General features: G+C 46.7%; 1 protein-coding gene across 2 annotated transcripts in view; it reads right to left on the bottom strand.

Annotated features, from left to right (window-relative positions):
- Nucleotides 1-9,097: 9,097 nt before the first annotated feature.
- Nucleotides 9,098-21,541, bottom strand: part of LOC136588117 (zinc finger protein OZF-like) — a 33,822-nt gene continuing 21,378 nt past the window's right edge. For both annotated transcript variants that reach the window (XM_066587093.1, XM_066587092.1), the window contains 2 exons: nt 14,927-15,029; nt 9,098-11,552 (listed from right to left, as the gene is read on the bottom strand). In XM_066587093.1, the coding sequence (XP_066443190.1) occupies nt 10,531-11,552; nt 14,927-15,029 (1,125 nt within the window). In that variant the 3' untranslated portion in view covers nt 9,098-10,530. The remainder of the gene's footprint in view (nt 11,553-14,926; nt 15,030-21,541) is intronic.

Here is a 21,541-nt window from a genome sequence, read left to right as displayed (position 1 = left end):
CTTCAGTTTTGCAAAACAAAGGTTGTTTACTTGGGTCATTGCCTGACTCAAAGAACCAGACATTTAACAGAGGAATGGAAGGCCGCTGTCCAGGCCATTCATGCGCCTTCCTCTGTTGCCAAACTCCGTACCTTTTTGGGTCTTGTCTTCTACTGCCGTCCGTGCATCCACTCTGCCTCCTCTATCATGCAACCACTGTACGATTGCCTCTCTGTCATTACTTTCCCTCTGACCTCTGAGCAATTGACAACTTTCATACTTTAAAACTCTCTATCTTCAGCTCCCCAGCCTTGGGAATTCCTAACTATACTTTACCTTTCACTCTCTTCTGCACTGAACTTTCTGGTCACGCAATGGCAGTACTGACACAAAAACACGGAGGGCAATTACGACCACTTGGATACTACTCCATGCGTCTGGATCCAGTGGCTCGTGGAGCGCCCTCATGTATCCGTGCGGTGGCAGCAGTACAAGCAATGGTTACAAATCCTCTGAGTTGGTCTTAGACTACCCCCTAGTGGTCCTCACCCCTCGTGAAATGCAGAGCATACGGACACAGGTCCAACCAAAACATTTGTCTTTGGCACGTCAAATCAGATTGCAATGTGCCCTTCTTATGCCCCCTAACATCTCTTTCCAGCGGTGCACTACGTTGAACCCGACTACTCTTCTTCCAATAGAGTACCCTGGTCCAAATGGGGGAGGGAGAGACATAGGTGCTTTAGGTACTGCAGATCAGTTATTTTTAAATTCTTTGCAGCAAGATTCTGATCTATTTGATGTAGAGCATCACCATGATTGTCTAGCATTGATGCAACAGGAAACTGCAGGTTTTGAAAGAATTACTGCAACCCCTTTTGACAATGCACATTTTGAGCTTTTTGTAGATGCTTCCAGGTACCAGGGTGAGGATGGATGATTCCATACTGGATATGCAGTGGTCACACAACATGATGCTGAAGCTCTGCCTCTGCATGTCTCAGCACAAGAAGCGGAACTGAAGGCCCTCAGAGGCGTGTAGAGTGGCAGAAGGTAAGACGGTAAACATTAACACTGATTCCCGGTATGCATTTGGTCCAATATGGAAGGCCAGACAGTTTCTTACCTCAGCTGGACAACCAATTGAGAATAGTGCAGCTGTGCAGAGTCTCATGGAGGCCCTACTTCTACCTGACAAAGTAGCAGTCCTCAAGGTGAAAGCTCACACCAAAGCCAACACTGGAGAAGCAAGAGGCAACGCCCTAGCAGACCTCACAGCAAAGGCAGTGGCCCTCAATCCTTAGAAGAAAGAAGAAAAGAAGATACTGACAGCACAAGTCAGAGATAAACACTTGAACAGTAATTTGCTAAGGACTTTACAATTACAAGCCAGCAGGGAAGAAAATGATAAATGGACTAAAATGGGAGCAGCAGAACAGGATGGTGTATGGCAGTCAACAGAACTTGCCTACCACGGTCCCTGTACCCCATGATGGTCCAGCTGATGCACAGAAAGACACATCTATCAAAAGCAGCAATAATGTCAACGCTTGAAAGAGGATGGGTGGCTCCTGGGTTCTCTGTAGCTGCTGCATCATTTGTCCAATATTGCATGATCTGTGCCATAAGCAATCTAGGACAGAAGGTAAAGGTGCCACAAAAACACTTGCCTATGGCCACTCTATCCATTTAGGAGATTGCAAATTGACTACATTCAGCTTTCACCTGTTGGGAAGTATGAATATGTGCTTGTTGTTGTTGATGTCTTTTCAGGTTGGATTAAGGCCTACCCTGTTACCAAGGCAACCCTTCAGGTAACCGCAAAGAAACTCATGAAAGAGGTAATCTGCAGATACGAGGTACCGGAAGTGATTGAGTCAGACAGAGGTACACACTTCACAGGTGAAATAATGCAACACATCATGTCTGCTCTGGGTGTATCCCAGGCCTTTCACACACCCTACCATCCACAGAGTAGTGGGAAAGTAGAAAGGATGAACGGTACGCTAAAATTAAAAATACAAAAAGCAATGCAGGAAAAGCGGGCAAACCTTGGAATGAGTGTCTTCCATTAGCCCTTTCTCAGTTAGGTACATACCTAATAGAAAGACAGAATTGTCTCCCTATGAAATTTTGTTTGGCAATGTGCCAAGACTGGGCGTGTATTTTCCTCAACAATTGCAGGCACGGTTTGGGACACTGACTGAGTATGTACAGTCCTTGAGCAAACATCTGAAAGTAACACATGACCAAGTGTTTTTTTCTACTCCAGATCCTAATTCTCTAGAACGCTCACATAACCTACAGCCTGGAGATTGGGTTGTCATCCGGAGACACATGAGGAAGGTGGAACCAAGATTTGATGGGACCTACCAGGTCCTGCTGACCACAAGCACCTCAGTCAAGCTGAAAGGAAAACTAAATTAGATCCACGCTTCACACTGCAAAAAGAAAACCAAACCCCAGGGGCAATGCAGTCTGTATCCCTCATTGCCTGCAGTATAACTGTCATGGTCTTTGCATTTTTTCTCCTTTTTGGTTTCCCACCAGCTAAAGAAACAAAGCAGCTAACGCATAAAAGAAGGTGGATGCAGTGGGCAGAAGGGCATGGTTACATGTGGGAGTGCTTGGCCCGGGATGTATTAAATATTACTAATATGTGTATGGCAAATCTTAAGAGCAGTGAGGACATACTGCATACCTGCCTGTTAACAGTATCTATCTCAACTTCAGTATTAAAAAGTGTATTTTCAGTAATTCATAATGGCAGCGAGGTAGAGGAAAATGACATTCAGAATTTTGTAAATATCTATGAATACTGTCCAGAATGCCCACAAGTAGAACATACCCAGTGGGTAAACATGACCACGTTTCAAGTCAGACAGGTGACAGGAGCAGATGTCTGCTACCACTTTACCTGCCATAAATCTAAGATAGGAAAGTGCGCCCAGATAGCCCTTGATGAAGGAACACCAACAAATGACTCAATGATTCTGTGTAACCGAACAAAGTGCCAAAATATGACCAATGGTATGGGGGGGTGTGGCTTACAACGGATGGACTAAGACGCTGGGGTCCCGAGCTCCTGCCAGACCCGCCGAGAAAAAAGACCTTTCCACCGCCGCAGACCCTCATCCCGACCAACATGGGGAAGAAAAGGATCCCTGAAGACCCCAGGCAGCCGATGCGACCCTCCACTCCAGGCTGCCGATGCGACCCTCCACTCCAGGCTTGGAGCATTTTCTCCGCTCCCCTGGAGGGGTGCCGACGCCGAGCGGGAGGATCAAGATGGCGCCACGCTGCCCAGTCCGGAAAGGCCGACAGGGAGGAGGAAGCCGCGTCACTGATTGCTGAGGAGCTGGAGCCCCGGCCACGACGAGCAGCGGAGCAGATGGACAGTCGGGAGGAGACTCCGGGAGATCCCTGCACCGGTGAGGTGTTGTCTCTGATGAGGGACAGGGAAGATGGCGCTGGCAGGGGAGGGGGGGGGAGGCAGCGAATGCATGCCACATGTTGAAGAGGCTGCAGCTCCCATACTACACTCCCCAGGTGGGCGGCCTGCCCGCTCCCCTCAAAAACAGAGTCTCCTGGGTCCCGTTAAGCCTACCATAAGGGCACCTGAAATGCCAATCAGAGCCCCACAGACCAGCGGTGCACCATAGAGAGGGGAGAGGAAGAAGGGGACCTGAGTCATAATAGGGGGTCAGGGCTTGAGGCCAGCCCCCCGCCGCAAAGGTCCCCCCGAGACCCTGGTCGGGCAATACCCCGCAGTAAGTCTAAAGGACCAGGAGGTAAGGGAGCTGACAAGGTTGGGGGGCCCGGAGGCTCCCCCCAGTATGGAGAGGACACGGAGGGGGGGGGGGGCGCACACCCCAAACAAAAGAGCTGTTCAGCAGCCCAGCTCCATGGCAGCCGGTGCCCCGCTAACAACAGATGAGGATTGGGACTGGAGGGCCCAACTGAAGGCCATTCCTACAAAAGTGGAGATGAACAATCTACTGCAGAAACTAGATGCAGCCCACAAACGAGACATAGCGGGTCTGCAGAAGGACATCCAACATGTCGGGCAGAGAGTAGAGGAAATAGAAGAAACACAAGACAAGTTTCAGAGTACCATGATGGAGCAAGCGCAGATTCTGGAAACACAAGCCCACCAGATCGTAGAACTGTCCAATCATATTGAGGATAGTGAAAACCGCCACAGGCCCAATAACCTATGTGTGAGGGGTCTGTCCAAAGAGGTCGGCAATGACCAACATGAGGACTGGATTACTGAGTTCTTTAACCATCTTCTGGAGAGACCCCTAAACTCCATCCTGGAACTAGACAGAGTACATCGCGTACTCGGTCCGAAACCAACAGATCCCGCTAAGCCCAGGCATGTCCTTTGCCAAGTCCATGTTTATAAAGAGAAGGAACAAATACTACAGTGCTCACGCAAGGCAGCAGACTTGCAGTTTAAAGGTCGCTTGGTGTCTGTGTAACCGGACCTGTCCAAATGCACACTCCAACTGCGCAGGGCCCTCAAACCTCTTCTGAATGCACTGAGGGAAAGAGACATCGCATACAGATGGGATTTCCCCTGCAGTTACAAGCCAGAAAAGGTGGGAAGGCGGCAGTGTTCAGACACCTTGGCGATCTACCCAAGTTCCTTGGAACTATGGAACTGCCCCAAATTGCGATCCCGGACTGGCCCAAAATTGGAGGGATGCCGGTTCCCCCACCCAGGTTGGAGTCGCAAGTGGCGGGCAGTGCGGGTCAAGGTGCAAAAAATAAATAATCCAGGGCCCAAGACATCGGCTGAAAAATTGACGCACAACACAGTTGGAGACTTGCTCCTTGAGTGGGCCGTGACGCTACACCGGTGCCTTTAGTTTGTCTTCCCCATTGAGTGGCTCACCTTTGTTGAACTCCTTTTCTACCTACAACATCCCAAGCTGAAGGGTCCTGTGGCGGATGCGATTGTAGTCTACAGTTGTGCAAACCTCCTCTATTTCCTCCAACCTGTGCCCAGCTCTCCCCCCCCCCCTTTTTTTTCTTTTCTCCTTCCCGCCTCTTTTTATCCCCCCCCTTTTTTCTCCATCTACTGGAGGTTAAGACTACATCACTGGGCTAAAGAAAAGTTAAAGGAATCCTCCCTGTCCCTATCCACTGTAGTACAGTAAAAAGGGAGACAGTATTGGGGCTTTCTTTGCAAAGCTTCAGACCAGATGGGCTGACACCATGCTTGCATTGGCATTTGTGGATGGCCTTAAGCCATCCATCAAGAAAAAGTTGCAGGATTTTTGAATGGCGGTGATGGCGGGGGTGCACCTTCGTTTCCGGTCTCCCTTCCCCCACCTAGGTTAGGCAGCTCTTAGCTGCACTAGTAGCTAGTGCTTAGCGACAGTAAGCAAATAGTTTAGATTGGTGAGGCCTGAATTAAGGCCTACAAATGTTTGTTTTTTACCCTCCCCAGCTCCCTCTTCCCTATGTCCTACCCAATCTCCTCTCCCCCTACCCTCCCCCAACTTAGTCCTCGCTCGAAACTACCGTAGAGCCCAGGCCCAGACGGGTTTTCGGCAAGATTTTCAAGCTTTTTGGGGAAGAATGGACCCCTCTCCTAACACAGGTGTTTAACAAGATTTCCCAGGGGAGTCCCCTCCCGCCCCAGGCTCTCCATAGTGGTAATCCCAAAACCGGGAAAGGACCCTTCTTCCTGTGCCAACTATAGGCCTATATCCCTGATAAATATAGATGTAAAGATCCTGGCAAAATTTGACGCAAACAGACTTAGCAAACATATCCCAGGCCTGATCCATAGGGAGCAGGTGGGATTTATCCCCGGTAGGGAGGCCAGGGACAATACCATTAAATCTATCTCCCTGATCGCACGTGCAAAAGTAGCAAACAAATCACCCTGCCTGTTGGCGGTGGACGCGGAAAAAGCTTTCGACAGGGTCAGGTGGAGGTTCCTAGAGGGGACCCTCCATCAGGTGGGCCTGAGGCAAAGGATGAGAGAATTGACCCTGGCCCATCTGCCAGGATTCGAGTGAATAGCGCCCTCACGGACTCCATCCAGATTAACAATGGGACCCGGCAAGGATGTCCCCTATCGCCCCTCCTATATATTCTATCCATGGAATCCTTGGCCACTGCCACCAGGAGAAATGGGTGTATCAGAGGCCAGACGGAGAGTCCCTCTGAGCATCAGATGGCGTTGTTTGCAGACGACCTTCTCCTGTTCCTGTCAAACCCTAGGGTGGGACTGCCGGTGGAGATGAAAGAGTTTGAGAGGTACGGGCGGGTGAGCAATTTTAAAGTTACCCTCCAAAAATCAGAGATCAGAGTCCTTCCCCTTCAGGTGGAGATCCTCGTCCATTAAGTACCTAGGAATTCAGCTTCCGGCGGACCCAACAAGGATCTTTGAACTAAACTTCCTTCCATTCCGAAACAATCTCAGGGCGGATCTGAGCAGATGGAGCCTGTTATATGTGTCATGGACGGGACAGATTATTGCAGTAAAGATGGACTCCCTCCCAAAATTCTTATATTTGTGTCAGACCCTTCCAGTGCCCCTCGACCGGCAATATCTCCATCCGTGCCCTAATCACTAATTCCATTTGGGCGAATCGTAGATCCCGACTAAGTTATAGATTGCTCACGCGGACCAAGGAGGAAGGGAGACTGGGTCTCCCAGATTTCTCGCTCTATTACAGGGCCTGTCTTGCGAATTTCATCCTCACTTTGATGCAGGGAAGGACCATAAAATTGTGGGTAGAAATGGAATACATGTTGGATCCTAGGATAGCACAGGGGGCACTATGGATCCCAAGACAGTACCTGGGAGACCTAAAGGGCCTCTCAACCCTTTTGTTAGGAGTCCTTAAAATATGGGGGCTTGGCGCCCCGGGACATGGCTTAGTGTCTATTCCGGGACCCCTCACAACGCTGGTCACTAACCCGCAATTTCCGCCGGCTAGACATAGTGCTTCCTTACTGTCCCTCCCTGGCTTCCCTATCCCCAGAGTCAGAGACGTGACGACACATGCATTGATTACAATAGGATCATTCAGAAGTGAGCAATTGCTTCACTGAAATATAAATAAATCCTTGATGGTAAGAACACCTAAAGGGTTAATATAGCTGTATTAGGGGTGTAGTAATAACAACCCTGTATGCTATAGCGTAATTTTAACCTCACAATGTATGATTGTCCACCAATGAATTAAGATTGGACATTTTAGTAATCACGTTTATGGTGTAACCTATCGTTAATTTATGCCTAGGCGGTAATAATCTAAGTGTTAAAATAGGACACCTGCTGCGTTTTTTCTTATGTGCATAAAAACAATGGGCTTTTAGCACCACATATTAGGTGGGTAACATGCACCCATCTGAGTGAGCCCTGAGGGTCCTCTCATACACTATTCTTTTTACTCGGACAGCCTGCTCCAAATCACACAAACCTGTATATCTCAGAGCTCATCGTCTCTTCCTCCATCATAGGCTCTTCATATAGAATAAATTTCCAGACAGGTTTACTTTAAAGAAGCCTTCCAGGATTAACATATTAATTACCTATCCTCAGGATTGCTCATCAACATCAAATCGGAGGGGTCTGCCATTCAGGACCTCATGCAGATCAGCTGTCCGAAATGGGCGCAGCTCTTAGGTGAGCGTCACAGCCACTTCACTGTATGCCAGGCTCATTGCCATACAGGTATAGAAACTCAATCCCATTCACTTGAATGGGACTGACCTGCATTTTGGCCAGGTGACCAATGAACATGATGCCAGAAGCCTGGGAAGAGGCTGCAGCACACCCATAAGGGCCAAGGCCTCTTCAATCAGCTGATCCTTAGGGTGCCAGACAGCAGATCCTACCAATATGATATTGATGACCTATCCTAAGAATAGTCTCAGAAAGCCCCTCTAAGTAGTGATTAAGTAGTCCATGTAACAACCTATGAAAAGATTGGTCAACAAGCCTTATTTTGGATTGAGATAAGTATCACACATGGCAGGCTCAGATACCCTGGCTCAGCAGTATCACACAAGGCAGGCTCAGATACCCTGGCTCAGCAGTATCACACATGGCAGGCTCAGATACCCTGGCTTAGCAGTATCACACATGGCAGGCTCAGATAACCTGGCTCAGCAGTATCACACATGGCAGGCTCAGATACCCTGGCTCAGCAGTATCACACATGGCAGGCTCAGATACCCTGGCTTAGCAGTATCACACATGGCAGGCTCAGATACCCTGGCTCAGCAGTATCACACATGGCAGGCTCAGATACCCTGGCTCAGCAGTATCACACATGGCAGGCTCAGATACCCTGGCTCAGCAGTATCACACATGGCAGGCTCAGATACCCTGGCTCAGCAGTATCACACAAGGTAGGCTCAGATACCCTGGCTCAGCAGTATCACACATGGCAGGCTCAGATACCCTGGCTCAGCAGTATCACACAAGGCAGGCTCAGATACCCTGGCTCAGCAGTATCACACATGGCAGGCTCAGATACCCTGGCTCAGCAGTATCACACATGGCAGGCTCAGATACCCTGGCTCAGCAGTATCACACATGGCAGGCTCAGATACCCTGGCTCAGCAGTATCACACATGGCAGGCTCAGATACCCTGGCTCAGCAGTATCACACATGGCAGGCTCAGATACCCTGGCTCAGCAGTATCACACAAGGCAGGCTCAGATACCCTGGCTCAGCAGTATCACACAAGGCAGGCTCAGATACCCTGGCTCAGCAGTATCACACATGGCAGGCTCAGATACCCTGGCTCAGCAGTATCACACATGGCAGGCTCAGATACCCTGGCTCAGCAGTATCACACAAGAAATTATGATACAACAGGTGCGTAGTTAGACTTCTACATTGCATCAGCAGCTTATGATGGATCTATGTGGTTCTCTAAAACAGTATCACACATAGCAAGCTTAGATACAACGGCTCAACATATATTATCACATAGTAAACTCAACTACACCAGCTCAGCAGACAGCATCGTATACTGCATATTACCATTGTGGGCAAGATAAGTATCGTGAGGAGCATTGGCTTTCACCAATTTTGTATTGATGTAAACTTTTGGCCAACGTCTCAGTCTGTGTTTGTGAAGATGGTGATGGACAGTGATGGATATGGACATATCACCTGGCTATGAACCAAGTGAATTTTGGATATTAATCTATTAAGAAGTATATGAATACACCTTACAGGTCTGTTTTATACAATAGGTTGATAAATTTAGAGCATTTGTTCTTTGTGGTTCCCTCATTAACCCACTAAAGAGTGAGGGAAACACATCGGAGCTTTGACCGTTATAAGGGTTTGAGAAACTATTCACCAGCTATTTTATAGGTATTGACAAATACTATTATTTCCTTAGATTTTCCAGACTTTAAACAGCTATGAACAAGGACTTGGCGGCTTCGATTTTTCAGCTCTTATACGGATTATTCATCTTTGGTTCATTTGTTCATCCTTTCTCTCCCTTATTATCCATCTAGACTAGGGGATATTAGAGCGAGGTTGGCAATCATAGTCGCCCCCATCAGGGCGGGTGCTCTGATTAACTAGCGAACATGTTAAAGATACACTAGGGTGTTTTGAAAATTTGCTGACTACTCCTAACCTTGAGGCGAATCCATGTGGGCTTCAAACTCCTATTGATAGTTTTTTTCACTGTATGTTACACCAAAACATTGCCCAAGCAGCAAGTATCATATATGCTTATGTACACTGGCTCAGCAGCAGATGAGGGGGGCTGTAAGTCTTTGTGGTTCTCTGAAACAGTACCACACATCATAAACTAAAGATATACCTCCTCAGCAAGACAGATACACCAGGTGAGTGAACCTGGAACTACTGTAAGCCTCTGCCTTAGACTTGGAAACATCCAACATCGCTTATTTCACTTTAACCAAAATTCTCAGTATGTATTTGAATTAAGTTACTTTATACAATTTTAATTTAAAGGGGTTTCCCAGCCTTTAAAAAATTGATGGCCTATTTTTTTTTTTATTGATGACCTATCCTTAGGACAGATCATGAACAGTTAAACTGGGCTCTGCTGTTTGGGACCCAGTGTTCTAGGTCCCACTGTTATACAGCATACAGAGTGGAAGGGAAATATCTCCAACCCCTGTGTAGTGGGTGGCACTGGTAATTTCAGATGCAGCGCTCATTGATTTTAATGGGAGTGTGCCTGCAATTACCAGCGCTGGCCACCAAACAGGGATCAGAACTATCTGCTTCCACTCTGTACCCTGTGTTTTACTGGTGACTGTGGGCTCCAGAACAGCTGATTCGTTGGGGTCCCTAGCAGTGGATCCAAGCCAATCAACTATTGATGATCTGTCCTGAGATAGGTCCTTAATAAAGGTTTCCTGGAAAACACCTTCAACAAGTCTAACAATAATATTACTTACAATAATTCTAAAACAAAAAACAAACAACTGGAACAAGTCCCACTGTTCTCCACAATATGGTCCCTGGGGGGTTTGGCCATTTGGTTGTGACTTCCTTATACGTTCTAGAAGCTTCTGGGTTACCGATGCAGGTGTGTGTGTATTTTCTGATGACGGACAATATCTGACTTTAGCTTGAAACATTTGCCACAGTAGCAACATGTGAATGGTTTTTCCCCTGTGTGTATAGTCTGATGTTTAAATAGGATGGACCTTTGGGTAAAACACTTTCCACACTCCACACATGAGAATGGCTTCTCCCCTGTGTGTATCCTTTGATGGTCGAGAAGGCTGGCCTTCTGGGTAAAGCATTTTCCACAGTCAGAACATGAAAATGGTTTTTCGCCTTTGTGAATTCTTTGATGGGCGACAAGGTTTGGCTTATGTGTAAAGCACGAGCCGCATTCTGAGCAGATAAAGGGCTTCTCACCGGTGTGGATCCTCTGATGCTTCACCAGATCTGGTTTCCGGATGAAGCATTTCCCACAGTCCGAGCACGTGAAAGGTTTCTCTCCAGTGTGGATCCTCTGGTGTTTGCTCATATCAGACTTCCGAGTGAAGCACTTCCCACAATCGAGGCAAGAAAACGGCTTCTCTCTGGTGTGAAATTTCTGATGGGCAACTAACGTGGATTTCTGGGTAAAACATTTACCACATTGGAGGCAAGAATAGGGCTTCTCGTTGGTGTGAATCCTCTGATGGACAACTAAATCAGATTTCTGGGTAAAGCATTTTCCACACTCATAACAGGCAAATGGTTTCTCCCCCGTGTGGATTCTCTCATGCCTGATGAGTGTGGCTTTCTCGCCAAAGGTTTTCCCACATGTATAACATGGGAACTGCTTCTCCGCTACACTGAGATTCTGTTGAGAGGTCAATTTTTTGTCCTGAGGTAGACACTGAAATACGTTGTCTATATGAAGTCTGCTTTCAGCAATACTGGAGTCATCTAGCAAATGTTCCTGACTATTATCAAGGATTAGAGTGGTTTCTGTAACACAATGATCTTCGGGACATTCATGGGCAGCATCATTATCTTCCAATTCATTGTCTGAAAATGAATCAAGATGTCTGTCTGAGAGGGTCCATTGATTGTGGTCTCCTGGGGAAAACAATTTTATTCAATGTCATGTGGAATGGACATGAAATGTACTGGACAAGAAAAAAAAAAGAGACCAATACTTTCTGGATCACTGGATGGCATTAAAGGCAATGAACCATCGGAAAAGGTCTTATTATTTGACACATTCTATTATACAAAGTTACCCTGCCCAAAATCAAACCAACAGTAAAGAGGTTGTCAGTGTTACTTAATTTGCCTGTAAAACAGGTCCCCCATAGCAGAGAAATAAGAAAGCAGATATTGCTCACCTCTCCAGGCTCCCCAAAACATTGCCATCAACAGCTCTGGGTCTCCTCTGTGACGTATTGTTTACAGGCTACTGCAACATGTGCATGAGAGGTCATAAGCTGCTGCAGCCAATGACAGAGCTCAGCAATTGACTCAGGGAGAGGCTAGTATTAGCTGGTTTGGGGTTTTTTTTGCCATAGGAGACCTATTTACATATAAATTAAGTAACTTGGGCAAACCCTTTAACCTTTTCCAATCCACTGTCTGACGTCTGAAGACATTCTGATTGAAGGCTGTACAGCTCCGATTTCGGAAGACGTCCGGCAGGGTATTCTTACTATATATTACTGGCCGCTCTGTTGTCGGGGGCCTCTCCAGCATGTCCCATACCGCAGTATTGGCTCTAGCCAATAGATGGCGCCATTGTGAATTGGCAGAAAGAGAAAGCCCCATAGGAAACCCTGAATTCAAAATTGGATTGCAAAGGGTTAATTTATATGACTATCTACAAAAAAAATTGATAAATATTCCATGTTTCACTCTAGCAGCTAGAGCAGTTACCTATAGACCCCGATGAGTGTAACCCAACTGCTGGGGTGCATTGAGTGCCTGTACTCTGGAACACTACCAGAATTTAGGTGGCTGACCTGCCTTGCAGTAAAACAGTCAGTGATGGCAATGTGTATTTTTGGGGCCAATAGGACTGTGTTGGGGTGTGACCTATGCTTCATCTTGCAAGGAGTGTAGGATTGAGGCAGTGGAATTCAATTCCATGCAACTGCATCCATGTCAGATGATATGAAGCCTGGTTGCCTACCTCATGACAGCACCTATCAGACTTTAGGTATATACTATGGATATGCCATAAACGTATGAGATGGGAATACTTCTTTAATGACAGCACTGCAGTACTGCAAGAGAACTAGATAAGGCAGGATAGTAAAGGGAACGGGTCACCCTTCTGCAGCATTATAAACTAAGCTATTTTGTTATACTCACCGGCTCCCTGGTTCTTGCGTTGTGAAGATCGGGCGCGGCACGGCAATGACACTCTTCTCAGATTGATGCACACTCACTCTCCCATGGATTGTATAGGAGATTGCGCACATGGCAATCCCGAGAAGAGTTACATTGCCATGAGGCGCATGATCTTCGGTGGGTGATTGTGCAGGAACCAGGGAGCGGGTGAATATAAAAAAATACAGTACCCGGATCCCTGTCCCCGTCCCTAACAGTACCAACACTTAGCTATAACCCATATATACAACAAATACGCATGTCCCCTGTTTATTGGGTTGGGGGCCGTACTCCATCCGTTTTCTGCGATTGTAAAAATCTAGCTTTCTCTGTTGGAAAAAACATTGAAATAAAACAAAAAGGATAAACCAGATTATTCGTCATCTATAAAATGTTATGCAATTAATAAAACTAAAATGAAGCACACATTCACATTACCATCCGCTAAAACAGCAGCTAGGACAAGTTGGAAAATAATCAGACACATAATTAAAAAGGAGCTGTGCCAAGTGATTAAATTATCCCCATCCATAGGATAGGGTATACTCGTATCTTTATGATAAGTGGAGATCCTAGTTGTCGCACCTCCACCCAATGCGAAGAACAGGGGTCCCAAATGTCCCCACATGAATGGAGGGGAGGTTGCTGTCGCTCCATGCATATCAATACGAACAGTGCAGGTTGCTGAGCACTGCCTTCATGTGGGACCACGAACGTCCGCATATATGGAAAGAGCAAAACAAAAAGTGCCCCTCACCAGCAAATAATATTCTATACTGTATATTAATGCAATCCATCACTTTATGAGGTCAACTTGCATGTTTCTAGTGACATAAAGCGAGAGCCTTGTGAAACTTGTCCCTGGACACATATTGGGGGCTTATTTAGATGACCGTTTATCGGCTCGGTTTTCACGCCGAGCCGATATACGGTGTCCTTGTCTGCAGGAAGGGGGGGGGGAGGATGGAAGAGCCAGGAGCAGGAACTGAGCTCCCGCCCCTTCCCCGCCCCTTGCCACTATTTGCAATGAGAGGGGCAGGGGCGGAGCTAAGCGACAGGACTTTGCAATAAGGGGGGGGGGGCCGAGCTAAGTCCTGTCACTTAGCTCTGCCCCGCCCCTCCCATTGCAAATAGTGGCAAGGGGTAGAGAGGGGGCGGGAGCTCAGTTCCTGCTCCTGGCTCTTCCATCCTCCCCCCCTCCTGCAGACAAGGACACCGTATATCGGCTTGGCGTGAAAACCGAGCCAATATACGGTCGTCTAAATAAGCCCTTACACTGATTTTCAATTATTCTTCCGTCTGTCCCAATAAGACAGGAGGAACCACATGTTACGTGTGATGATAGTCAAGACGTCCAGGAAACGTAGACAGAATGAAGCTTACTATACTAGGATGGATAAAAAACACCCGAGTGTGGCCGTAATAAGTGCTGTTGCCTCCCCTACATGGAAGACCGCTTATCCTGTGCTGAAGGGGAACTGAGTAAAAGCATACCTAACTTTTCAGATGACTTATCAGAATAAGCTGCCATATATGTACACTATTTCTGGCTATTATGTGACTTGCATCTTGCATAGATGACCAGGTTTACCCTCTGCAGGCCATATATCTGCAGTTATGTAGGCTTCTATACATTGCACAGAGAAAACTGCAGATTCTGCTCCCCATCTGTAACACATACACAGAAATAACACTATGGAGGACACTAGAATAGTACTGAGCAGTGTAGATGTGATTTCAGTAGGTATTACATAGTAAGCAATTACTATTAGATGCAGGCATGTCTCTGTAAGTGCTCTCTCTCTAGCAGCTCAGTTTTGCCCTCAGAAGTCTATGTACAGCATGAGTCGTCACCCTCATCCACTTCCCATTCTTCATCTTGTCTGTTATTAGAGATGAGCATCGCTTGATAACAGGCAGTGGACAGCATATTAGAAGGAGGTGAGGCCCCTAATGACCAGTGCTTTAGTGGGGTTTTTCATCACAAAAGCTTTATCTTGCATTTTGCCATTATAACATTGACCATCACATACTGTAAAGTACAAAAACTGTTTGAAAAGTTAGGGAGCCATTTAATGAAAACCTCTGACTTTCATGTAACTACCAACCTGCATTGATACCTCCTGGGAATTCCTCTTCTTTGCACTGCAGTTCAGCTCTCACATGTGTATTTTCTTCACTGTCTGTGTGCTCCTCTCTTAAACTTTGTTCCTTCACATAAAAGAAATGCAAAATCATTGCACAATTGTACAACATTGCTCAAGTAAAGACATTATTCCCTTCCTGACCGCCTCATGTAGATATACAGCAGCCAGCAGGGTGACCGTATATTTATGCTCCCACTTCTCTCAGCCATAGCTCGTTTCCAGCTTCAAGGAATGGCTTCTATCTATGGCAGTAACTAATAGCTTCTGATCGTAGTGCCATCATCAGGACATGATTGATAACAGCACCTGGCTCAGAAACTGTTTAACCTATCACATGCTACCGGAAAACAGTGAGCAGTGGGTCCATGCTGCAGAGAAGCAATCAGCAATCACAGTAACCTTGGGACCGATTCCCGATGTTACTTACAGCGACAGCTGATCCATCCTGCACTTCAGCAACCCACTGATTGTGGGGTTTCATGCAGCTTGCATAGGTCTAAACTGAATTCCTGAAAGCAGAAGCCGTGCTTCCTCATTTAAGTGGTTGCTAGCGAATTCCTGTGAAATCAGTATTGACATCATGGATTTCTTCTGCATATGGGAGCTTGTATGTCTGTGACTACAGATCACTGCTATCATTGGTCTGCATATGGGGACACAAGCATCAAAAAGCTGTAGCAGAAAAAATAAAATTATGTAAAAAGGCATATAAAAACAGCAAATGTAACATAACATAGTAACATAGTATGTAAGGCTGAATGAAGACAATGTCCATCTAGTCCAGCCTGTTATCCTCCTGTGTTGCTGATCCAGAGGAAGGCAAAAACCCCAAGGGCAGAAGCCAATTAGCCCTTTTGGGGGAAAATTCCTTCCCGACTCCCTAATGGCAAATCAGACTAATCCCTGGATCAACCCCTAATAGTCCCTACCTGCCTGTATACCCGGATTAACAATTAACCTAAGATTTATATCCTGTAATATCCGTCCGCTCTAGAAAGACATCAAGTCCCTCTTAAACTCCTCTATGGATTTTGCAATCACCACTTCCTCAGGCAGAGAGTCCCACAGTCTCACTGCTCTTACAGTAAAGAACCCTTTTCTGTGTTGGTGATGAAACCTGTTTCTTCTAGACCTAGTGGATGCCCTCTTGTTACCGTCGCAGTCCTGGGTGTAAACAGATCATGGGAGAGATCCTTGTATTGTCCCCTCATGTATTTATACAGAGTTATTTGATCACCCCTTAGCCATCTTTTTTCCAGGGTAAATAATCCCAAACCTCTCTGGATATCCCAGTGCCTTCATTCCATGTATTAGTTTAGTTGCCCTTCTTTGAACCTGACAAGTGCCTTATATAGTGGGAGGATAATGTTCCCATCCCTCACCCCTATACCTCTTTTAATGCACCCGAAGACTTTATTTGCTTTTGCAGCTGCTGACTGGCATTGGTTGCTCCAGTTAAATCTACAGTCCACTAGTACCCCCAGATCTTTTTCCACATCACTTTTCCCTAGCAGTACCCCATTTAGTGTATATTGGTGACATCCGTTTCTCCTGCCCATGTGTAGAACCTTACATTTATCCACAGTGAACTTCATTTGCCATTTTTCTGCCCAAGCCCCCGGCTTATCTCGGTCCTTTTGTAGCCGCACATTGTCCTCCTCTGTATTAATTATCTTTTATAATTTTGTATCATCTGCAAATATTGATATTTTACTGTGCAGCCCCTCTATCAGGTCATTGATAAATATATTGGACAGAATGGGGCCCAATACTGAACCCTGTGGCCCCCACTAGCAACGGTGGCCCAATCAGAGTACAAGCCATTTATTACCACCCTCTGCTTTCTATCTCTGAGCCAGTTCTTTACCCAATTGCACACATTTTCACCCAATCCAAGCTGTCTCATTTTATATATCAGCCTATTATGCGGCACGGTGTCAAATGCTTTAGAGAAGTCCAGATATACGAGATCAATAGACTCTCCCAGGTCCAGCCTAGAACCTATTTCATCGTAGAAGCTGATCAGATTGGTCTGACATGATCGACCCTTCATGAATCCATACTGGTGAGGAGTTCTAGCGTTGTTCTCCTTGAGGTATTCTTCAATGACATCTCTCAGAAACCCCTAGAATATTTTTCCAGTTACTGAAGTGAGACTTACCGGCCTGTAGTTACCAGGCTCACTTTTGGACCCCTTTTTATAAGTTGGAACCACGTTGGCAATGCGACAATCCAATGGTACAACCCTGGTCATGAGAGTATCCATAAATATTAGATACAGCGGCCTAGCTATCACATCACTTAGTTCCCTTAGTACCCTTGGGTGTATTCCATCTGGGCCTGGCGATTTATCGATTTTAATCTTCTTTAACCAGTTCCGCACTTCCTCCTGTGTTAGGTAGGAGATATTTTCTGAAGGGTTCATTTTGGTCCCCTGCATCTCGTGTGGCATTTCCTTTTCGTTTGTAAATACGCTTGAAAAGAAACTATTTAATAGGTTTTGCCTACCCTCCATCATCTTCAATGATTTCTCCTGCGTTATTTGTTAAAGGGCCAGCGCTCTCGGTGCAAATCCTTTTGCTGTTAATATAGTTAAAAAAATAGTTTCAGGTTGTTTTTGCTCTCTTTGGCGATCAGTCTTTCAGCCTCCTCCTTAGCAATTTTGATCTTATCTTTGCATATTTAGTTTTTTTCCCTGTACGATTTTAGTGCTTCTTCGCTGCCTTCTTGCTTTAGTAGTTTGAATGCTTACTTTTTTTCGTTTATTGCCCCTCTTACCGTCTTGTGGAGCCACATTCGTTTCCTTTAACTTGAAGTTCTTTTATTTTTAAAGGGTATGAACTGCTCACATAAGGTGATTAGGATCCTTTTAAACTTTTCCTATTTGTCCTCTGTACTGATATTTTTGAGGATGTTGCCAAAGAGCAAAAGTAACAATAAGTTGTTATTCTTCCATATAAATAGTAAAACGATAAAAACGGAAAGTGTTGCCCTTTTAAAAAGTAATGAGGAAAAAAAATTGTAGAGGGTGATGAGGAGCAAACAAATGTCATCAGTGTATTCACAGAGGAAAATGAAAAGGTCAGGTGAAATCTAGAGTGATAAAATAAATTCTCCATTAAAATGTCACTAGTTTAACCAGGAAGAAGTGCAGCGCCGTCTTACAAAAGATTAAAACAGACAAAATTGCAGGTCCTGATGGCATACACCCCTAAGTTTTAGAGGGAATTGAGTAATGTGATAGATCATTGTTTTCTATTTAAAGGACTCTATAGTAACAGCGTCTGTTCCACTGGATTGGCGTATAGCCAATATGGTGCAGATATTGAAAAGGGGATCAAAAAGTGAACCTGGAACCTCCAGGCCTGTATTCTCCGACAATACAGGAGGGGAGAAAGAACATGAGTGCAGTCAGTAAATGAAGAGCCCAGCGCTTATCAGTGCTGATAGTGAATGCCCGAATGTGCTTCCCTCCCCCTCTCTGCTGCCGGAGAACACCCGACACACTTTTATGTCAGTAAGTGAGCTGGGAACAGGGGGGCATTCAGTTAAATGCAGAATGGAGCGCTGTCCAGTGCTCTTTCCAGCTCACTTCTTCACATAAAAGTGTGTCGGGTGTTCTCCGGCAGCAGAGAGGGGGAGGGAAGCACATTCGGGCATTCACTATCAGCACTGATAAGCGCTGGGCTCGTCATTTACTGACTGCACTCATGTTCTTTCTCCCCTCCTGTATTGTCGGAGAATACAGGGCAGCAGGGCAGAGGAGAAGGAACATCTGGCTTTCAGTGAATGAAGAATCCAGCGCTGTTTAGTGCTGTTTCCAGCTCGCTTATTCACATAATAGTGAGCAAAAGAAATGAGAAAGTGGGAAGGAAAGAAACCACCTTTTAGGGCACCTGCACACGAGCGAAAATTCCGCGGCGGGATTTTCCGCGGAATTTCCGCCCCTGGAAGCTGCCATAGGATTGCGTTAACAAACGCAATCCTAGGCAGACGGCCGCGATTTGGCCGCGCGGCAAACAAATCGCGGCATGCTCTATTTCTGTGCATAGAAACGTCACTCACCGGCCACCGGCCCCGCTCTGTGCATGCACCGGCGGCCCAGCAGCTGGCACATGAGAGAGCCGGGGCCGCGGGAGAGGTGAGTGCCCGCGCTGCTCTCTGCAGACGCTCGGGTCGGGTCCCGCTGCGAGAATTCTCGCAGCCGGATCCGACCCGGCCATCTGCAGGCAGCCTTACTGTGAAACATGTACTAGGAAGCCTGGACTTCATCCTGCAATTTGTTTAAAAAAGTATCACGCGCTAAAAAATGTAATTTATCTAAAAGTGCTAATAAAATCATTAGGTAATTTATTTGTGTGGTTTTCTATGTTGTTGTTCCAAGTAATCCACCAACCTCTTTCCTGCACAAAATAAATTGGAGCTGGGAAAAATGAGCGTGGCAAAAAAATTGGATTGGAAAGGGTTAATGCCCTGGTGATACAAAACTATGTAAAGTAATTAACACAAGAGGACAGAATACAGTTCCAAATGGATCTGGATAAGTTGGGGCAGAAGAGTGGCAAATGAGGTCTAACCGTGATAAATGTGAGGTTCTGCACATGGGCAGGAAATCCATGTCACCATTACACACTGAATGGGAAACCACTGGGAACACTGACAGGGAGAAGGACTTGGAGGTTTTAGTTAACTGTAAGCTTAACTGGAGCAACCAGTGTCAGGCAGCTGCTGCCAAGGCAGATAGGATCATGGGGTGCATCAGGAGAGGTCTAGGGGCACATGACGAGAACATTGTTATCCTCTTTGCAGGTCCTTACATACTAAGAATACAACTAAACCATTATTATGTCAGACAAAACTCAGCGGTCCTGACAGGAGACACCGACCTACCGACACCACAGAGATCCGGCGGGCTGAAGGACCTGTGATGTCACTGCTGTGGGAGGAGCCATTCTGGAGTTTGGTAGTATTGTATACTGGATAAGCCAACAGAAACTGCCAAGACCTGTGATGACATCACTGTCATGTGATCATCTGTATGGGTGGAGTCAGGGATCACATGACAAGGGGCTCATTACTGTATTTCAGGAGCTGTGTGTGTCATGTGTGCAGTCAGCATAAATGTAGTAGAGCTGCGAGTGGCTGTTTGTCTAATGTGCTGTGCGTGTAATTTGTGTAGTCAGCATAGATGCATGTCATGTAGCAGAGCGGAGTTTGAAACATGCTTATGTACGATGTCTGTCACGCGCTTGTCATGTAGCAAAGCTGTGTCTGTGATGTGACGCGCATGTCATGTAGCAAAACTGAGTTTGTAACATGCGCATGTACTGTGGCACAGCCGTGTCTGCCATGCGCATATAATGTAGCAGAGCTGTGTTTAAGCCATGTGCATGTCATGTAGAAGAGCCGTCTGTGCTGTGATGTGCATGTAATGTAGCAAAGCTGAATTTGTAACATGTACTGTGGCACAGATGTGTCTGTCACGCGCATGTCATGTAAAAAAGCTGTCTGTGCTGTGTCGCGCATGTCATGCGGCAAAGCGGAGTTTGTATTATGCACAGGGAATGCAGCATAGTGCATAATGAAGCGGCATAGGGACTGGGGGCTGCGCTGAAAGACATTGCTGGATGGAGTGGAAGACCGTGGAGGTGAAGATGTGGGTGCAGGCCGGGAGGCGCTCGTGTCTGCGTCCTGGGAGGGGCATTAGATCTGTGTGCCACGTTGTGGCACAGGGGAAGAGGCAGTGGTGTGACCCGGAAGTGGTGAATGGCCTTCGTCCCACCTTGTGAGGTGCTTGTCCATCATATGCCTGCGCATGCTGGTGGTGGTGAGGCTGGTAGTGGTGGCTCCCCGGCTGATCTTGGTGCGACACAGGTTGCACACCACAGTTCGTCGGTCATCTGCGCTCTCACTAAAAAACATCCACACCTTTGAACACCTAGCCCTCTGCACAGAGGCTTGCCGTGAGGGGGTGCTTTGGGAAACAGTTGGGGGATTCTTTGCTCTGGCCCTGCCTCTCCCCCTGGCCACCCCACTGCCTCTTTCAACCTGTCCTGCTGCTGCACTTGCCTCCCCATCTGAAGCCCTGGCCTCAGTAGGCTTAGCAAGCCAGGTGGGGTCAGTCACCTCATCGTCCAGCTGCTCTTCCTCCGAATCCTCTGTGTGCTCCTCCCTCGGACTTACTGCCCTTAATACTACCTCACTGACAGACAACTGTGTCTCATCATCCTCATCCACAAAAAGCTCTTGAGACAGTTGCCGGAATTCCCCAGCCTCATCACCCGGACTCCGGGAACTTTCCAAAGGTTGGGCATCGGTCACGACAAACTCCTGATGAGAGAGGAACCGTTTTTTCCACTCAGGGCAGGGAACTGAGAACAGTTCCTGGGAGTCTGCCTGCTCAGAATATGTCATTTTAATGGAGTGAGGAGGCTGGGAGGAAGGAGGAGCAGCAGCCAGAGGATTCAGAGTTGCAGTCCCTAGGCCGGGAGTAGTGGACTGCATAGAAGACTGGGTGGTCAATACATTGCTTGACGCGTTTTCTGCCATCCACGACAGGACCTCCTCGCACTGCTC

Source organism: Eleutherodactylus coqui, chromosome 13 (genome assembly GCF_035609145.1).
Source record: "Eleutherodactylus coqui strain aEleCoq1 chromosome 13, aEleCoq1.hap1, whole genome shotgun sequence".
Lineage (NCBI taxonomy): Eukaryota > Metazoa > Chordata > Amphibia > Anura > Eleutherodactylidae > Eleutherodactylus > Eleutherodactylus coqui.
Note: the sequence above shows the minus strand (reverse complement) of the source record. Positions and strands in the feature narration are given on the sequence as shown.